Source organism: Ranitomeya variabilis, chromosome 2, assembly GCF_051348905.1.
Source record: "Ranitomeya variabilis isolate aRanVar5 chromosome 2, aRanVar5.hap1, whole genome shotgun sequence".
NCBI classification, from domain to species: Eukaryota; Metazoa; Chordata; class Amphibia; order Anura; family Dendrobatidae; genus Ranitomeya; species Ranitomeya variabilis.
In genome coordinates this window covers 1,006,026,016-1,006,044,922 of record NC_135233.1, presented here as the reverse complement: position 1 = coordinate 1,006,044,922, position 18,907 = coordinate 1,006,026,016, and the positions used below count along the sequence as shown (strand labels likewise).

At 41.6% G+C, this 18,907-nt stretch overlaps 1 protein-coding gene across 1 annotated transcript in view; it reads right to left on the bottom strand.

The window, feature by feature from the left end:
- The window catches only part of LOC143808514 (saxiphilin-like), a 139,367-nt gene that overhangs the window by 58,530 nt on the left and 61,930 nt on the right, over positions 1-18,907 (bottom strand). Inside the window, exons 6-10 of the mRNA XM_077291264.1 lie at positions 18,485-18,700; positions 14,141-14,332; positions 12,387-12,522; positions 2,135-2,190; positions 564-727 (exon numbers count right to left, since the gene is read on the bottom strand). Of these exons, the coding sequence (XP_077147379.1) occupies positions 564-727; positions 2,135-2,190; positions 12,387-12,522; positions 14,141-14,332; positions 18,485-18,700 (764 nt within the window). The remainder of the gene's footprint in view (positions 1-563; positions 728-2,134; positions 2,191-12,386; positions 12,523-14,140; positions 14,333-18,484; positions 18,701-18,907) is intronic.

Sequence of the window (18,907 nt, the reverse complement as noted above, 5' to 3'; positions counted from 1 at the left end):
TTCTTCTACACATAACCCAGAGCTGTGCTAGTCTGCAATTCTGAGGTTACTTCTCTTACTTGTCTTAACAAAGTTTTGAAACAAGAACTCAGTTCCTAAAATGCCCAATTAACGAATCCCCACCTGGGCTGTCACGAACAGTTAACCCTGTCATTCCTAAATGTCCACGAAAACTGCAGCTCACATAAAATCTAACACCTTAAAGCAGCAGGTCAGACAACAAACATAAGAAGTCATCTGAGTGTGTGTAAAAGACTTCTCCATCTTTACATGATGACAATCTACATCCTATACATGTAATCAGAGTTTCCAAAACCTTTTCACTTGCATTGGAAATTTTGCAGAACTTTTTTATACCATCACTGAAAATAAATTAGCTTTAGTTTATTTCCGATGAATTCCTCCTTGAAAAGCTGAAAATTACCTAACTGAACCCTATTTCTGTCCATAACGTGACAATTCTTCAGAGATGTGTATATGCGAATGCACCACCTGCCCACCTGATAGTCGCACTCGCCTTGTATGACTATACTAATAATTTCAGATGATGCTTATAATGTTACCTGAGCCTGAAGAAGATACTCAGTGATATCCTTCATCTTGTCTCCGGAGCTTCTGGTCACCACAGCATGTCTGGGGATTCTTCCAAAGTTACAGATTTTGTATTGGCTTAGTGGTCTTCTAGTATTGTCTGGACACAGCAGCTCAAAATTGTCCGAGTATTGCCCTAAAGAACAATACATGGAATTTATATGGGAAGAAGATATACAGTATATTAACCTCTTAATGACCAGAGGTATTTTTGGTTTTACATTTTTATTAGCCATAACTTTTTTTTTTTGTTGGTCTAAATGGCCATGTGAGGGCTTGTTTTTTGTGGGACGAGTTGCACTTTTGAACCCAACCATTAGTTTTACCATGTCGTATATTCGAAAACGGGAAAAAAATTCCAAGCGCGTTGAAATTGCAAAAAAAGTACAATCCCACACTTGTTTTTTGTTTGGCTTTTTTAGGTTCACTAAATGCTAAAAATGACCTGCCATCATGATTCTACTGCAATGTTGCGACAGCTGAAAAACAATAATTCTGAAGTTTCGATTTCTTCCTTTACTTATGTCATTTATTTATCGGATTAATTTGTTTTACACTTTGATACATCAGACATTTACGAGTGAAGTGATACCAAATATGTTTTTTTCTAATTTCTTTATTTTTAATCGGACTAATTAAAACTTTTATTTTATTTTTATTTATTTCATATTTTTAAAAAAATTTTCTTAACTTTTTATTGTATTTGTTAGTCCTCTTAGTGTTGTTAGTCCTCTTAGTGACTTAGCGACCATCCGATTTCTTGTACTATACAGAGCAGTGCTATAGCTCTGCTATATATAATGGGAATCATGGTCTCCTATGAACGCCAGCTAAAGGCTGACTTTCACAGGAGTATCATAATTAATGGCACGTGGGTCTTCAGCAGACCCCCAACTCTCGTGGAAACCATTCGGTGCTCTATGATCATGTCACAAGTGGGCCGACGAATGCATAGAATGAGCTCCACACCACCCGCGTCTGTTAGAGATGTGATGGTTGAATAAGAAGTACCATAAGCATGAGTAATAATGACATTTCCAATGGCGATCCACATGATCTTATTTGCCTTGATAAGATCCTTTTATGATTGATTATTTATTTGGAGCAATTGCAAATATTAATAATATACATTGAGCATACGTTTGCTGCCTTTGTTTGGAGCATACGTATTATTATTGTTTCCTTTGAGTAAACACACTAGTATGGCAATGAGTAGTAATTTTTTAAAGTATTCATTAAAAATTAAATTTTACATGAACTTCCTTAATTAAAATTGTGATTGGTATAGAAGGAAGTTCTTTGACCATCCTATCTAGGTCTACCTCCACATGGACTGTATATTTATACGCTAACAATAGGTAGACAACCCACTGCTAGTTTATATCTGCATACTGTTCAATAGCAATCAGACATTAAAAGTGAAACGCACTGGAGATGTTTTGCTAGAATACTGTAGTTTTGCTCTTGTCACTTTGCAGTGCCCTAGTGATATGGCTGCATAGGTCCTAGTACAACCATAAAAATGACACCTACATGACATTACCTGTTAATGCTGTGTCTTCTACAAAAGCCACATCTCCTTTATCCTCTCTCAAACACCTGACCAAAGGAAAAAAAGGATGCATTCATAAGTCATTATTTTATACTCCCCTGTTACAAAAAAAACATTTAGCCATAATAAATATATTACTTAGTGCCTGCCTGAGCTAGATTCACCATAAAAGCCCCATACACATTAGCCTAATATCTGCCAAAACCACCGATATCAACAGGTTCAGCTGACTGTCTAATGTGAGTGGGGATGCCAAGGTGTCAGCCAGCAGATTTATTATAGAGAACACAGGAATGATCATTCAGCCGAGGAACTATGGGAATATGGGACTATCGGCTGAGAAACACTGTTGATCAGACAGCCATCTAATGTGTATGGCCAGCTTTAGGCGACAGAAGTTTGATGCTTATAGATTATCCCAGTGGGGAGGTATTTGCTAAAAAGATAATTTACTTTTAGATACACTAAGTTTGTAGTAATTGTGTTATGTATAATGTATTAGGGTACCGTCACACAGTACCATTTTAATCGCTACGACGGCACGATCCGTGACGTCGCAGCGATCGTATGATTATCGCTCCAGCGTCGTAGACTGCGGTCACACGTTGCAATCACGGCGCTGGAGCGATGCCGAAGTCCCCGGTAACCAGGGTAAACATCGGGTAACTAAGCGCAGGGCCGCGCTTAGTAACCCGATGTTTACCCTGGTTACCAGCGTAAACGTAAAAAAAACAAACAGTACATACTTACATTCCGGTGTCTGTCCCCGGCGTTCTGCTTCTCTCCACTGTGTAAGCGCCATAGCCAGAAAGCACAGCGGTGACGTCAGACGTCACCGCTGTGCTCGCTTTCCGGCTGGCAGACGCTCACACAGTGCAGAGAAGCTGAGACGCCGGGGACAGACACCGGAATGTAAGTATGTACTGTTTGGTTTTTTTACGTTTACGCTGGTAACCACGGTAAACATCGGGTTACTAAGCGCGGCCCTGCGCTTAGTTACCCGATGTTTACCCTGGTTACAAGCGAACACATCGCTGGATCGCTGTCATACACAACGATCCAGCGATGTCAGCGGGTGATCAAGCGACGAAAGAAAGTTCCATACGATCTGCTACGACGTACGATTCTCAGCAGGATCCCTGATCGCTGCTGCGTGTCAGACACTGCGATATCGTAACGATATCGCTAGAATGTCACGAATCGTACCGTCGTAGCGATCAAAATGGTACTGTGTGACGGTACCCTTAATTGAGTGACCACAGTGCTGTGGAAGTGAGAAGAGGAGACATAGGCAAGGGGTGTTGAGTTTTCTGATTTAAAAAATTATTTACTTATTTAATGACCTTTGGCGCAATCTCGAGCCATGGTCACTTCATGAAAGAGTGATCTGTAGGAAGATCGATATTGTGCAAGCCTAGATAGGTCCACCAGGGTCTTAAAACATTGTTATTTTGATTGTATCAAGCCAACAGATTGCTGGTTTTTCTCTTCGCCTTGTTCCTTCTATACCGTGATGCCCTTCTCCAGTGATTGCTCCTGCTCAACACACTGACTCCTGCCAGTCCGGGTTCCCAGGGAAGCTGCCGAGCTGGGATCTCCGTCCTTGTGACCAGGGCACTTCAGATAGTCCAGACCCGCAGACGGAACTGTAGCTTCCCCAACACAACCATCACAAGCTTTGCAGATACGGCCTCTCCATGCGCTATACAGGAAGTCCAGTCCCAGGCACTTCCAACACACAGGCCATCAATACATAGCCTCACCAGGTGCTTCCAGGAATCCAGTCCACTCCAGGACATTCCAAAACACAGGCCATTCACAGGACTTCACACTCTGACCATTCAGGATCATACACCTGAACATGTGAGCCCAAACCTTGGTCACATTATGTACCTGTAACCATCCCCATAAATGGGAGGTGTGTGTGGCTAGCCAGTCCCGCCTAACTCTCCAGCTAACCCTGCAAGCCTCCCTTTACAAACTATACAAATACTTGTGTGACTACAGGTCCCAGCATAACAACACTACAGGCTTACAGCGCAGACTCCCTCTGCGACACATCCCGGTCATTTATAATCATGCCCGGCACTTTCATTATCACTTTTACAGATATGCCTCCATGGGAAACTGAGGAGCACATACAGCGGCCCCTGGCTGTAACATGGGTCACTGCATCACTATATATATATATATATATATATATATATATATATATATATATATATATATATACTAGCTGTACTACCCGTCTTCGCCCGGGGTAATAACTGCTGTTAGCAAAATAGAATGTGTTAACAAAAATGTATTCTGCACAAAAAAAAACACAAAACAAATAGATAGAAATGTAATTATTAAAAGGCAAAAACTAAGCTAATAGAAGCATTTTACAACATATATTTCAACACCAGAGATATTCCACACAGATTTAACTAAATTGGCCAAGAACTGTGAAGTAATCTTCTACTACTTATTCGAGAGCCTTTTGATAAAGGACATTCTTAGTTTTTCCTTCAGGTGCAAAGACAAACAGATTTTTGGCTGTTCCAACTCTTGAACAGGCCACATAAAGTTGACCATGAGAAAAGCATGGCGATTGTAAATCTAAGCTAGTTGAAGAGCCCGGTGTTGCCTGGGCATAGTAAATATCTGTGGTTAGTTATAGCACCTCACTTCTCTTATTTTCCCATCACGCCTCTCATTTTCCCCATCACATCTTTCATTTTCCCCCTCACATCTCTCATTTTCTCCCTCACACCTCTCATTTTCCCCCTCACTCCTCTTATTTTCCCCCTCACTCCTCTCATTCCTCCCTAACTCCCGACCTCACATCTGTCATTTTCCGATCACTCCACTATTTTCCCTCACTCCTCTCATTTTGCACTCACACCTTTTCATTTTCACCTCACACCTCTCATTTTCACCTCAGTATATACATGTTTGTCATCTCCCTTATATATAGTATACAGCTGTATGTCATCTCCTGTATATAGTATATACCTGTATGCCATCTCCCCTGTATATAGTATATACCTGCTGTGTGCCATCTCCCCTGTATATAGTATATAACTGTATGTCATCTCCTCCTATATATAATATATACCTGTATGTAATCTCCTCCTGTATATAGTATATACCTGTGTGTCATCTCACCTATATATAGTATATATCTGTGTGTCATCTCCTCCTGTATATAGTATATACCTGTATGTCATCTCCTCCTATACATAGCATATACCTGTATGTCATCTCCTCCTGTATATACTATATACCTGTAGGTAATCTGCTCCTGTATATAGTATATACCTGTGTGTCATCTCCTTCTGTATATAGTATATACCTGTATGTCATCTCCTGCTGTATGTAGTATGTACCTGTATGTCATCTCCTCTATATAGTATATACCTGTGTGTCATCTCTCCTGTATATAGTATATATCTGTGTGTCATCTCCTCCTGCATATAGTATATACCTGTGTGTCATCTCCCCTGTAAATAGTATATACCTGTGTGTCATCTCCTCCTGTATATAGTATATATCTGTATGTCATCTCCTCCTGTATTAGACCTCGTTCACACGTTTTTTGGTCAGTATTTTTACCTCAGCATTTGTAAGCTAAATTGGCAGCCTGATAAATCCCCAGCCAACAGTAAGCCCACCCCCTGGCAGTATATATTAGCTCACACATACACATAATAGACTGGTCATGTGACTGACAGCTGCCAGATTCCTATATGGTACATTTGTTGCTCTTGTAGTTTGTCAGCTTATTAATCAGATTTTTATTTTTGAAGGATAATACCAGACTTGTGTGTTTTAGGGCGAGTTTCGTGTGTCAAGTTGTGTGTGTTGAGTTGCGTGTGGCGACATGCATGTAGCGACTTTTGTGAGATGAGTTTTGTGTGGCGACATGCGTGTAGCAATTTTTTGTGCGTCGAGTTGCATGTGACAGGTTAGTGTAGCAAGTTGTGTGCAGCAAGCTTTGCGCATGGCGAGTTTTGCGCGTGGCGAGTTTTATGTGTGGTGCCTTTTGAGTATGTGCAAGTTTTGTGTGAGGCAACTTTTGCATGTGTTGCAACTTTTGTGCATGTGGCAATTTTTCCACGTGTGCAAGTTTTGCATGTGGCGAGTTTTCCATGAGGTGCGTTTTTTTCCACGTGTGGCGAGTTTTGCATGTGGAGAGTTTTGCGCGTGGCGAGTTTTGTCGGTGACTTTTGTGTTTCAACTTTTATATGGCGAGGTTGGTGTATGTGTGGTGAAATGTGCGCTGAGGGTGGTATATGTGTTTGAGCATGTGGTGGTGTGTGGCGCATTTTGTGTGTGTGTTGATATCCCCGTGGTGGTGTGGTGATTATCCCATGTCGGGGCCCCACCTTAGCAACTGTACAGTATATACTCTTTGGCGCCATCGCTCTCATTCTTTAAGTCCCCATTGTTCACATCTGGCAGCTGTTAATTTGCCTCCAACACTTTTCCTTTCATTTTTTCCCCATTATGTAGATAGGGGCAAAATTGTTTGGTGAATTGGAAAGCGCGGGGTTAAAATTTCACCTCACAACATAGCTTTGACGCTCTCGAGGTCCAGACGTGTGACTGTGCAAAAGTTTGTGCCTGTAGCTGCGACGCCTCCAACACTTTTCCTTTCACTTTTTCCCCATTATGTAGATAGGGGCAAAATTGTTTGGTGAATTGGAAAGCGCGGGGTTAAAATTTCACCTCACAACATAGCCTATGACGCTCTCGGGGTCCAGACGTGTGACTGTGCAAAATTTTGTGGCTGTAGCTGCGACGGTTCAGATGCCAATCCCGGACATACATACACACATACACACATTCAGCTTTATATATTAGATATATATATATCTATATATACACTGCTCAGAAAAATAAAGGGAACACTTAAACAACAGAACATAACGCCAAGTAAATCAAACCCGCCTGACCCGAACATTCAGTTGTCCTCCCATCTCTATTTTCAAACCTTGCACTAGTTTATGCAGTACATTTTAATACACCATTTGAAAACTTGAATGGAAAGCATTCCTGAGACTACCTCTTTGAGCCGCTGATCTACCACAAAATTTATACATAAAAATGTGTAAACGTTCACAGGGTATGAATAGTTTCTCAAGTCACTGTGTATGTATATATACATAAATATATTCATATATTATAACTAGAATATTATGATATATAAACATAACAATACAAATAGACATATATTCAGTGTAGAGTGTATGTATATGTATATATATACAGAGAGAGAGATAAGCTGCTCAAAAAAATAAAGGGAACATAAACAGCAGAATATAACTCCAAGTAAATCAAACTTCTGTTAAATCAATCTGTTCACATAGGAAGCAACACTGTTTGACAATCAGTTTCACATGCTGTTATGCAAATGGAATAGACAACAGATGGAAATTATTGGCAGTTATCAAGACACACTCAATAAAGGAGTGGTTCTGCAGGTGGGGACCACAGACCACATCTCAGTACCAATGCCTTCTGGTGATGTTTTGGTCACTTTTAAATGTTGTTTGTGTTTTCACACTCGTGGTAGCATGAGACGGACTCTACAACCCACAAAAGTGGCTCAGGTAGTGCAGCTCATCCAGGATGGCACATCAATGCGAGCTGTGGCAAGAAGGTTTGCTGTGTCTGTCAACATAGTGTCCAGAGGCTTGAGACGCTACCAGGAGACAGGCCAGTACACCAGGAGATGTGGAGGGGGCCATAGGTGGGCAACAGCCCAGCAACAGGACCAATACATCAGCCTTTGTGCAAGGAGGAACAGGAGGAGCACTGCCAGAGCCCTGCAAAATGACCTCCAGCAGGCCACAAATGCGCATGTGTCTGCACAAATGGTTAGAAACCGACTCCTTGAGAATGGTCTGAGTGCCCGACGTCGACAGATGGGGGTTGTGCTCACAGCCCAACACCGTGCAGGATGCTTGGCATTTGCCACAGAACACCAGGATTGGCAAATTCGCCACTGGCACCCTGTGATCTTCACAGATGAAAGCAGGTTCACACTGAGCACATGTGACAGACGTGACAGTCTGGAGACGCTGTGGAGAGTGATCTGCTGCCTGCAACATCCTTCAGCATGACCGGTTTGGCAGTGGGTCAGTAATGGTGTGGGGTGGTATTTGTTTGGAGGGCCGTGCAGCCCTCCATGTGCTCGCCAGAGGTAGCCTGACTGCCATTAGGTACAGAGATGAGATCCTCAGACCCCTTGTGAGACCATATGCTGGTGCGATTGGCCATAGGTGCCTCATAATGCAGGACAATGCCAGACCTCATGTGGCTGGAGTGTGTCAGCAGTTCCTGCAAGATGAAGGATTGAAGCTATAGACTGGCCCGCCCATTCCCCAGACCTGAATCCAATTGAACACATCTGGGACATCATGTCTCGCACCATCCACCAACATCACATTGCACCACAGACTGTCCAGGAGTTGGCGGATGCTTTAGTCCAGGTCTGGGAGGAGATCCCTTAAGAGATCATCTGCCATCCAGGCATTGTAGGGAGGTCATACAGGCACGTGGAGGCCACACACACCACTGAGCATCATATTCTTGTCTTGAGGCATTTCCACTGAAGTTGGATTAGCCTGTAACTTCATTTTCCACTTTCATTTTGAGCATCATTCCAACTCCAGACCTCCATGGGATATTAGTTGTGATTTACGTTGATAATGTTCAGGTTTTATTGTTCTCAACACATTCCACTATGTAATGAATAAAGATTTACAACTGGAATATTTCATTCAGTGATATCAAGGATGTGGGATTTTAGTGTTCCCTTTACTTTTTTGAGCAGTGTATATACATATATATAGTGAAATAGCTCTCACCGCATGTGTTGGGGGACACTCGCTTGGCAACGGGATACACTCAGGCAGGCATGGTTTTTCATTTAAACAGTCCATGCGGTTTATTTTAGACAGCATGAACCACCAAACCAACAAAAGGTGAACAGTCTTTGTATCAGGCTTCACATCATTAGTTTGCGGCAACTAAACATGCTGGTCCTCTTCTGACCAGTTGCCGTGGGTTACCACACAGTTTATAGTACATAACAAGCAGCAACAGTCTGTATAGTTACCTTACGGGAGCTCTTGTTCCACCTGCTGACTCCTTGTCAGTCCTCTCTCCTGGGGAAACTGCCTTACGGGGTTCACCAACTTGCCTGGCAGGCAAACATCAGTCAGTACAGACCCACCGAAGGACAGTAGCTTCCCCACACAGCAGCCGTCACCAACTCTGCAGGTCCTTGGCCTCACCAGGCGCTCTTCAGGGATTCCGGTCCTCACTCTGGACCTCCCAACACCAAGGCCTCTTCAGTGTGCTGTTCAGGACATCCGTCCCTACTTGGGACCATCCAACACACAGGCCACCAGGTCCCAAAGCCCCACCACGTGCTATTCAGGAAGTTAGCACTCCCAACACATAGACTTCCAGGACCTTCCAGCACAGAACCATTCAGGTCCACACTTAGAGACATGTGACCCACACCCTGGTCACATTACATACTTGCAACCACTCCCCTAGATGGGAGTGTGTGTGTAGCTAGTCCGACCCACCCAGCTCTCAGAACTAGCCCTGCCAGCATCCCTTCACAATTATACAAACAACATAATTACTTGTGGGACTACACGTCCCAGAACAACCTTATTTCAGGCTGACAGCACAGAGTATCTTCCTCTGCGACACACATACCGGCCATTCACAATAATTCCGGACTTTGACTCATCACCACAGTTATGCCTGTGATGGCCATGCATTCCTATGGCCTCAATAGGCCTCCACTCGTATTCTTGGGAGACCATGCAGCACCCCCTACCTGTAACAGGGGTCACTGCATCACAATATATATATATATACTGTATATATATATGTGTTTTGTATGTGTATATATCTATTCTATCTATTCTATTCTTATCTGTTAGTATGATTTTATTGTATGCAGCACATGACTTGCTGGCTTTTCAAAGGACACCGGTGCGTAAAAATCGGACAGCACTCGTATGGTCCGAGTGCTGTGCGATATTTTTCTTCCATCCATAGGATTGCATTGGTTAGCCTCGGCCGAGTCTCGTTGACAACCGCAGCATGCTGTCATTTTACACGCATGCTAAATACGCCCAAGAAAATAAACTGTGATGTGAGCTGCCCCACAGATTAACAGTGGTCCCAGTGCTATGCAATGTTTTCTCACATAGCACTCGTCCGTATTCTACTGTAGCGTGACTCCGGCAGAACTCTGTATAGTCTTATCTTGTTTGTACAAGTACCCTTTGAATTGCAAAGTCCTGTGAGATGTGTTGGCGCTATAAAAATGATTATTATATAAAATTATTATTATAGAAATGTTTTATTCTGCACTTCAAAACATAGCATAATTTTTGCGCGTGTTTCTCAGGCTCCCCATAGAAACCTATAGAGAAAACAAAACACCAGAATTGCTCACATCAACAGTGTCTTTAAACACTCAATGGGCATGACTTTTTAAGAAATTACATCCTCCCTTCGACAGTTAAATGCAATGAAAATCTGAACAAAAAGACACATCACAAAAGAAGCAGTATTTTTCCTATGTGGTAACATAGCCAAAAGGTGTCCATACACTTTAAATAACTAATACAAAGCTGTCCAAAAACATAATAATGCTAAATATATAGGAACCTCCAGCATGGAAGGTTTATCCATCAAAGCATTAAATATAGGGGTGTGTTAACCTATCATAATCTAACAACCGGGTACCAAGTACCCAAACACACCACTCTCACAAAAAGTGTTTAGAAAAATTAACAAATTTTATTAATAAAAACACAGAAAATATCAAAATGTCGTATTCATTAAGAGGAAAGGATGAGTACCCAAGTACATAGCACAAAAAAGTGATACAGGAAATAGTATACAGGCTTCTGGGATCATATAGTCTGTGTCATAGCATATGGGCATCCCAAATATATAAGCCCTAGTCTAAATAGACCTAAAGTGCACCTATGCACTTTAGGTCTATTTAGACTAGGGCTTATATATTTGGGATGCTATGACACAGACTATATGATCCCAGAAGCCTGTATACTATTTCCTGTATCACTTTTTTTGTGCTATGTACTTGGGTACTCATCCTTTCCTCTTAATGAATACGACATTTTGATATTTTCTGTGTTTTTAATAATAAAATTTGTTAATTTTTCTAAACACTTTTTGTGAGAGTGGTGTGTTTGGGTACTTGGTACCCGGTTGTTACACTTTAAATAACTGTTGGATGAACGCTATCCCTCCTGACTCCCACATGTACATGAACGCCTGGTAGAATACTCGTGTGCTTTGGTGCCAACAGATCAAAAAGATTGGATTTTTAATTCAAAATGCCCAATCCATATCTTCTCTAAAATCATCTTTTAGGGTGGAGTTGGGATGGTTTCATACACATTAGATCAGTGCTTCCCAACTTCCTTCCTCAAGGCCCACCACCAGGTCATGTTTTCAGGATTTCCTTAGTATTGCACAGGTACTGGAATTATTACCTGTGCAGTTGATGCAATAATCACCTGTGCAATACTAGGGAAATTCTGAAAACATGACCAGATGGCGGATCTCAGATGGCAGATCTTGAGGACCGGAGTTGGGAAACACTGCATTACACCATGGATCGATGCCATCAAAATCAGGACATTTGGACTACTTTAATCTAATGTACATGGGTTCATTGAAGGGGCTGAATACTGCTAGGCAATTGCTCCTTAATTGTTCCAGTGCCCCTCATAATGTAAAAATGCTTGATGCTGACCTCACAGAGCAGTGCCACTGCAATGATGTTGGTGCTGCAATTCCCAGTAGTCACTTGACATTGGTGTCACGTGACGTCTTCACCCACCAATGGTTGCTGAATTGCTGCAGTTTTCGCTACAGAACAGATTTTCATTCAATAGATTGGCTTGACTTTTTTAATTCTCTATTAATCTTGACAACAGATTTTGAGTCTAAAAGTGTGACTTATTTTTCTTCGGGAAAAATGCCTTACTTGGTTCTGTTGTCTATTTAGAATGGAATTATGCTTTGTCAAACAAAGTGCGAGAAAAAAGTCTCGGGGGATAATAAGAGTCAAATGGTAAATTTTAAAAGTTAGAAAAACATTGAATTGTGATGCAGCGAAAATAAGTAGCATCAAAAACCCACTAAAAACTCCTCGTAGAAACACAACCTTAAAAGTTGCATTGTACCTCACCTAAAGGCGCCTTCATCCCCATAGTACGGCTCTCCAGGACCACGTGTGCACTTATCTTCCTGGCCTGCACACTGCTCACACAGGTTCGCTTCTTGGGCTCCTGGGGCACAGCTCGCTGAGAAGATCTCTGAGGCAACTATGGTGGAAACAGAATGTAGTAAACTTATAGAGATTACGCCACAAATACAGATCGGTGAGCACTATCTATTTTTTACTCGAATACCGGTAAAAAACTTTAAACAATATCTGTTATTTGGTATTAATAGACAACCTGAAAAGGACCTAAAAGAAAATTTCATTAGGAATAAATTATTAGTAGAGATGAATAAATATGTTCGAGTGGAGTGGAATTCTATACAAATTTTTGTAATCGTTTCTGCGCGAATCCAATAATATAGTGATCTCTGGCCTCAATTTTTCTGCACCGTAAAAGGTCATAAAAATGTTAAAAACATACTTATGCTCTATTTATTTCTCACCTCTCTTGCCCCTCTTTACTTAACATCATCCGTCCACTCCTCGTTACATCTTCTTATCACTGCCACTAGTGCTGAAATCCCAGGGTCTCCTCACGCTAGGGCTCTGCTCAAGCTGATTGCGCAGATTTGTCCTGGGCTGAATCAGAGCTGGAAGTCCCAGCTCAGTGAGAGACTCAGAAGAGTTCAGCACCTGCACATGCAAGGTCATGGTGCATGTCGTGACCTTATATGAGAGCATGCAAAATCCTATTGGGAGATAGCCCGGGGATCCAGCGCTCTCAGCAATGATAAGAAGGACCGAACTGGTGATGGAGAGAAGCGGAGGAGCCGGACAGGGGAAAGGTAAGGTGAGTATAAATATTTTTTACATCTTATGTTTGCTATGCACTGGGGTCTCTCTAGAGCCCAGATTATAATAAAGGAGATTACCATAAATTAGTGGAGAAAATCTTAACTGCGAATTGAGTTTCCCGGGAAATATTTATTAGAATTTCGCCTGATCCACTCATCTCTAAATTACTCAATAGACTGGAAATCAGCAGTAGAGAATTTTAAATCTGCAGCTGTAGGAATTTGAAGTGTATTTCTATATTTATTGTTTCAGTAAAGATATCATATTTCCAAATGAAGTTTCAGTGATTTTTACTAATCAAATTTGCCATTCACAATATGATGTACACGAATCCATACATTAGACGTGCAGAGGGCCTAAGGGACTGTCTGGTGCCCTGTGGAGAAGTGTATATTCTCCATGCACATGTGTGCAGTCTGGGCCAATACATTTCTATGGATTGCAAATTTTGGATCTGTGAAAAATATCCTTAAAGGGATTTTCTTATTTTCTAATGGATGAATTTTCAAATTCCTTGTAAAAACAAGCTACTTTGCGATTTACTTCTTATTTTAAAATATTTTTGTTCTCAAGAATGAAGGTATTTTTAATTCTATAGTTTAATGCACATTGCCTAGGTTACCGGTCACCTCAGAGGAAAGGATATAGGGAAGGATATAGCACTTGCAAGCTGATTGGCGTTCATCTTGTAAGCGCTGATATGAAGTTAGCCGAATCTCTAGCTCCTGATGCTGTCCGGAGCACTTTTGCGATGCTGCAGAGTCAACGTTGCTTCTGCTAGCTGCATTGGACTTTGAGCCATCAGCTCGGCCATAGTCGTACCAAACTAAATACTGCATTTGATTGTTTTAGCTTATAAAATAGTATTAAACTTTGATGTTGGTGCTTCCCTCATACTCCCTTGTACCCGTACCCGCTTGTACCTTTTTCAATAGATTTTTGTTCTGGTTCTTCCCACAACAGTAATTTCTTCTTAAGGAGTACATTCAAAGGAGCGACCCAACCTGCCGCCTCTCCCACCGCAGAATGACAAGATCTCTTGCCTTTCAATTGATCAAGATGGAAGCTACTCGATTTTTTAACCACAGCGACGGCATAGTGCAGCGTCACAGGAGCTGAAATACATAATGAGGCAATAATGTATAAGAATGTTATAAACATTTAGTAATTATTTTTCATGAAAAAAAAAAACTTGATTACATGACTACATCTTCAATAGCATAGAAAGGAAACACCTTTTAGGCTTTGAAACAACAACATATAGTTACATATATTGAAAAAAGACACAGGCCCATCAGGTTCACCTCTATCTCTAGATTATCTATATCCCAACAATGCTATTTGTTGAGAGAAAAGCATCCAGCCTTTTTCAAATACTGATATTTATGCCATTACTGCCTCTTGTACTAGTAAATGAAGGAGATAAAAAAGCACAAAAAGGGTCTAAAGGTACCGTCACACTCAGCGACGCTGCAGCGATATAGACAACGAGCCGATCCCTGCAGCGTCGCTGTTTAGGTCGCTGGGGATCTGTCACACAGACAGCTCTCTCCAGCGACCAACGATCAGGGGAATGACTTCGGCATCGTTGAAACTGTCTTCAACGATGCCGAAGTCCCTCTGCAGCACCCGGGTAACCAGGGTAAACATCGGGTTACTAAGTGCAGGGCCGCGCTTAGTAACCCGATATTTACCCTGGTTACCAATGTAAAAGTAAAAAAAAACACTACATACTCACCTTCTGATGTCTGTCACGTCCCCCGGCGTCCGCGCTGCTGCTCAGAGCTTCCTGCACTGAATGTGTCAGGGCCGGCAGAGCACAGCGGTGACGTCACCGCTGTGCTCGGCTTTATGGCCGGTACTGACACATTCAGTGCAGGAAGCTCTGAGCAGCAGCGCGGACGCCGGGGGACGTGACAGACATCAGAAGGTGAGTATGTACTGTTTTTTTTTTTACTTTTACAATGGTAACCAGGGTAAATATCGGGTTACTAAGCGCTGCCCTGCGTTACCCTAGTTACCATTGTAAAACATTGCTGGCATCGTTGCTTTTGCTGTCAAACACGACGATACACACCGACCTAACGACGAAATAAGATGCTGGCCTTCTAGCTCCGAACAACGATATCACAGCGGGATCCAGATCGCTGCTGCGTGTCAAACACAACGATATCGCTATCCAGGACGCTGCAACGTCACGGATCGTTGTCGTTCTCGTTGGAAAGTTGTTCAGTGTGAAGGTACTTTTAGTTGTGGTTTTTAACAATGAGCTGCTCACCTGATGGCATAAAGCAAAAGCATGTGTATATCGGCTGGTGCAGATCTACAGGCCGCCCACGAGACCTTCTCAGAGACGTTGTACAGGATAGTTTGTGGATTAAATCCGTGCTGCCACAATGATACAAATTCAGATATATTGAAGAATTCTGGTGGTTTATTCAACGCGTTTCCAGGTCTACCCCTTCATCAGGAAAATTACCACAAAGACATCCTCTTGCTCATACTAACGTATAACACGGCCAAGTGCTATCTGATGTTTTATCGGACAGCACTCGCCCCAATTTTTCTCCTGCCAATCAGCAAGAGAAGACAATCACAACAAGCTGGTTGCGTTTAAAATATCATTGCAGTCCGATGTATGCTCACAGAGACAATGGAGAAGATGGAGAAATTAGGTTCTCCATCTTCTCCACACCTGTGCTGTGATTCTATCATGCGAGAGAATTTGATAACAGTAAGATGACACTCGTGTCAAACTCTCACTCATAAGCATAATCGATCTGATTCTCTTGCATTAGAGAATATACTCTGTTATACTATCGTATTATAAGTGGTTTTTATATATTTGTGATACACACATTGTTATATTCTTTATAATAGGAGTGGGACCTATCAATGGAAAACTGAGTTTAGCTTTAATTTACTTAGTGTTATATGTCCTGTGGTGCGCACTGATATATTAGATATTTTATATCATACATGTTTTTATGAATTATTTGTTGCTACCAATATGTACAATAAAAGTTGATTTTTAATCTTATTCCCTGGTGTGGTGCTAATCTTTGGTGTGTCCTTAATCAAGGTGTTTGGGCTATTTTATTTCTGTTATACTATGGAGCGGTTCTGAACAGTGCTTTTTTCTCATGCCGATGAAGCATGAGTAATTAATAGCATCATTCTGCGAGTGCGTCCAGTAATTGAATCACGTGAACAGGAACATACTGTACATACAAATCACTATAGCAGTTCTAATTGGGCACCCCCATGATGCTAACAATAGTGTCTCCCTGAAACACATTATGATACACCCACAGTGAATTCTTCCACAGTACCCGGCCTCAATTCTTCCACATGGCATGATGACCCTACTGTAACAAACTCGCCCGGTAAAGTATGCTGACCTGAACACAGTATGATGCCCCAACTGTGATCGCCACACAGCATAATGTGCCTCCATATAGTATAATGGCCCCACAACCCTCCACTCAGTATGATGGCCCCAACATAACTATCCACACTGTTTAATGGCCCCCTCTCAGCCCTCCAAAAAGCACACTGGACCCCACATAGCCTTGCAAACAGTATAATAGGAGCCCCACATAGACGGGCAAACAGTATAATGGCCTTCACATATTCCTGCAAACAATATAATGGCCGCCCACATACACCTGCAGCCAGTATAATCCCCCCCCCCCACAGACACTGGCTAAAAGTATAACAGCCCCTTCACATATACCTGCAAACAGCATAATACCCCTTCACATAGATCTCCCACCAGTATAATGACCCCATATAGTTACACAAGCAGTAAAATGGGCCCCACATAGTCCTCCATAAAATATTATGAGCTCCATATAATCTTCCATACAGTATTATGGGCCCCATATAGTCCTTCATACAGTATTAGGAGCCCCATATAGTCCTCTGTATAGCATTATGGGCCCCATATAGTCCTCCATACAGTATTATGGGTCCCATATAGTCCATATAACATTATTATGAGTTCATATAGTCCTCCATATAGTATTATTGGTACCATATAGTTCTCCATACATTATTATGGGTCCCATATAGTCCTCCATACAGTATTAGGAGCCTCCATTTGTTAGTGTGTGGTCAGTCTATCATCAGTGTTTGTTTTTTTGTGCCATCAATGTTTTTCCAGTTTGTCATCAGTTAGTGTTTCATCAGTGCTTGGCCTTGTGTGTCAGCAGTGTTTGGTCAGTGTATCATCGGTGTTCACAGAGTGTCTTCAGTGTTTAGTCTTGTGTGTCCTCAGTTTTTGGTCAGTGTTTCATCAGTGTTTGGTTTTGTGTGCCATCAGTGTTTTGGATCCATGAGTCATCAGTATTTTTCACGTATGGATAAATAAATAGATGATCAAGCTTCTAGTATACTTTACAATGTTAATAGACTTGTATTGGGTCTTTTCATATCTGCTGTTGCTGTAAAAAACGAACATGTGAAAAGCCCCATAGACTGTTATGGGTAGCTGCTGTATTCATGAAAAACACTGGAAGAACACGGACGTGCAACACAGTCGAATGAATGAGGCTTCTCTGTAATTATTGTTTCAATTGGAACAGATAGGCAATAACTAAGTGCTATGTTCATCTTACATTAATAAAAACAAAAACTAAAAGAACTAACAAGCAAATATAGAGAATATGACTAGTACGTATCTTTCTTGATCCACTTAGGCAGGTGGATGGCATAGACAAGGGTGGCATACACAATATTCAAGTAGATAACCACAGTATAAAATAATAGAGCTTAATAATATTACAAATTTTATTTTTGCAGCGCCAATATATTCCGCAGCACTTTACAGTTAAGCGGGGACGGCTTATAGCACTTTCCACTGCCAAGTATGATGCTTCACTGTAGCACCAAATGGCTGAGCGTGGGGCGGGATTGGGTTTTTTTTGTTTTTCTGTTTGTGTAACAAAACATTTTAATAAAAAGTTTTTCTGATTTAAAAAATGGATGAGCATGGAAGGCAAAGGTCCAAAAAGAGGGCATAAAAATCAGGGCAAAGATTTTATGTGATCTTTCATATTGAATTGAACTTTAAGAAGAGAATTTATCAAATCTTTATGATTTATAGTTTTAAGAAGTTGCAAAATATGGTATATTACGCCATTAGTCTTATTTTTTTGGTGCCGGACCGCCATTTTATTCAGTAGTTGTGTTGGGGCTTAGAAAAGTGGCCTTGGTCAGCCGGTGTCCCACAAATGTAATGCCTGACATACTCTGTAGCTCCTCACCTGGTACCTCACATGTAGGGGGTGTCTGCCCCGGTCCAGTCCTTGTACCCTTTATCTCTTCACCATTCTTGGTAACACACCAACTGTATCCGGTGCTGCCGTGGAACTGCAATGGACTAAAGTAGCCTTTTTCATCACAGTCCGGTACAAAGGCTCCCAGTAAAGGTTCTGTTGCGCTGAGCACTTTATTACGTTCTTTTATGCAGAGCGTTTCACCTGATAAGACAAATATAGAAGAATTGGTGTTATTTTCTGTATATTCCTGACTATGTTGTAGGATGACCTTCATACCATACTTTCATCAAATATTTCTCAGTCCATCAGAGCTGATGTAGTCCGAGCTTAGATCCACCTTCTTCTCTATCACTTCAGCATACAATGACAAGGAGCCCAACAATGACATTACACAATTATAGAGTCACA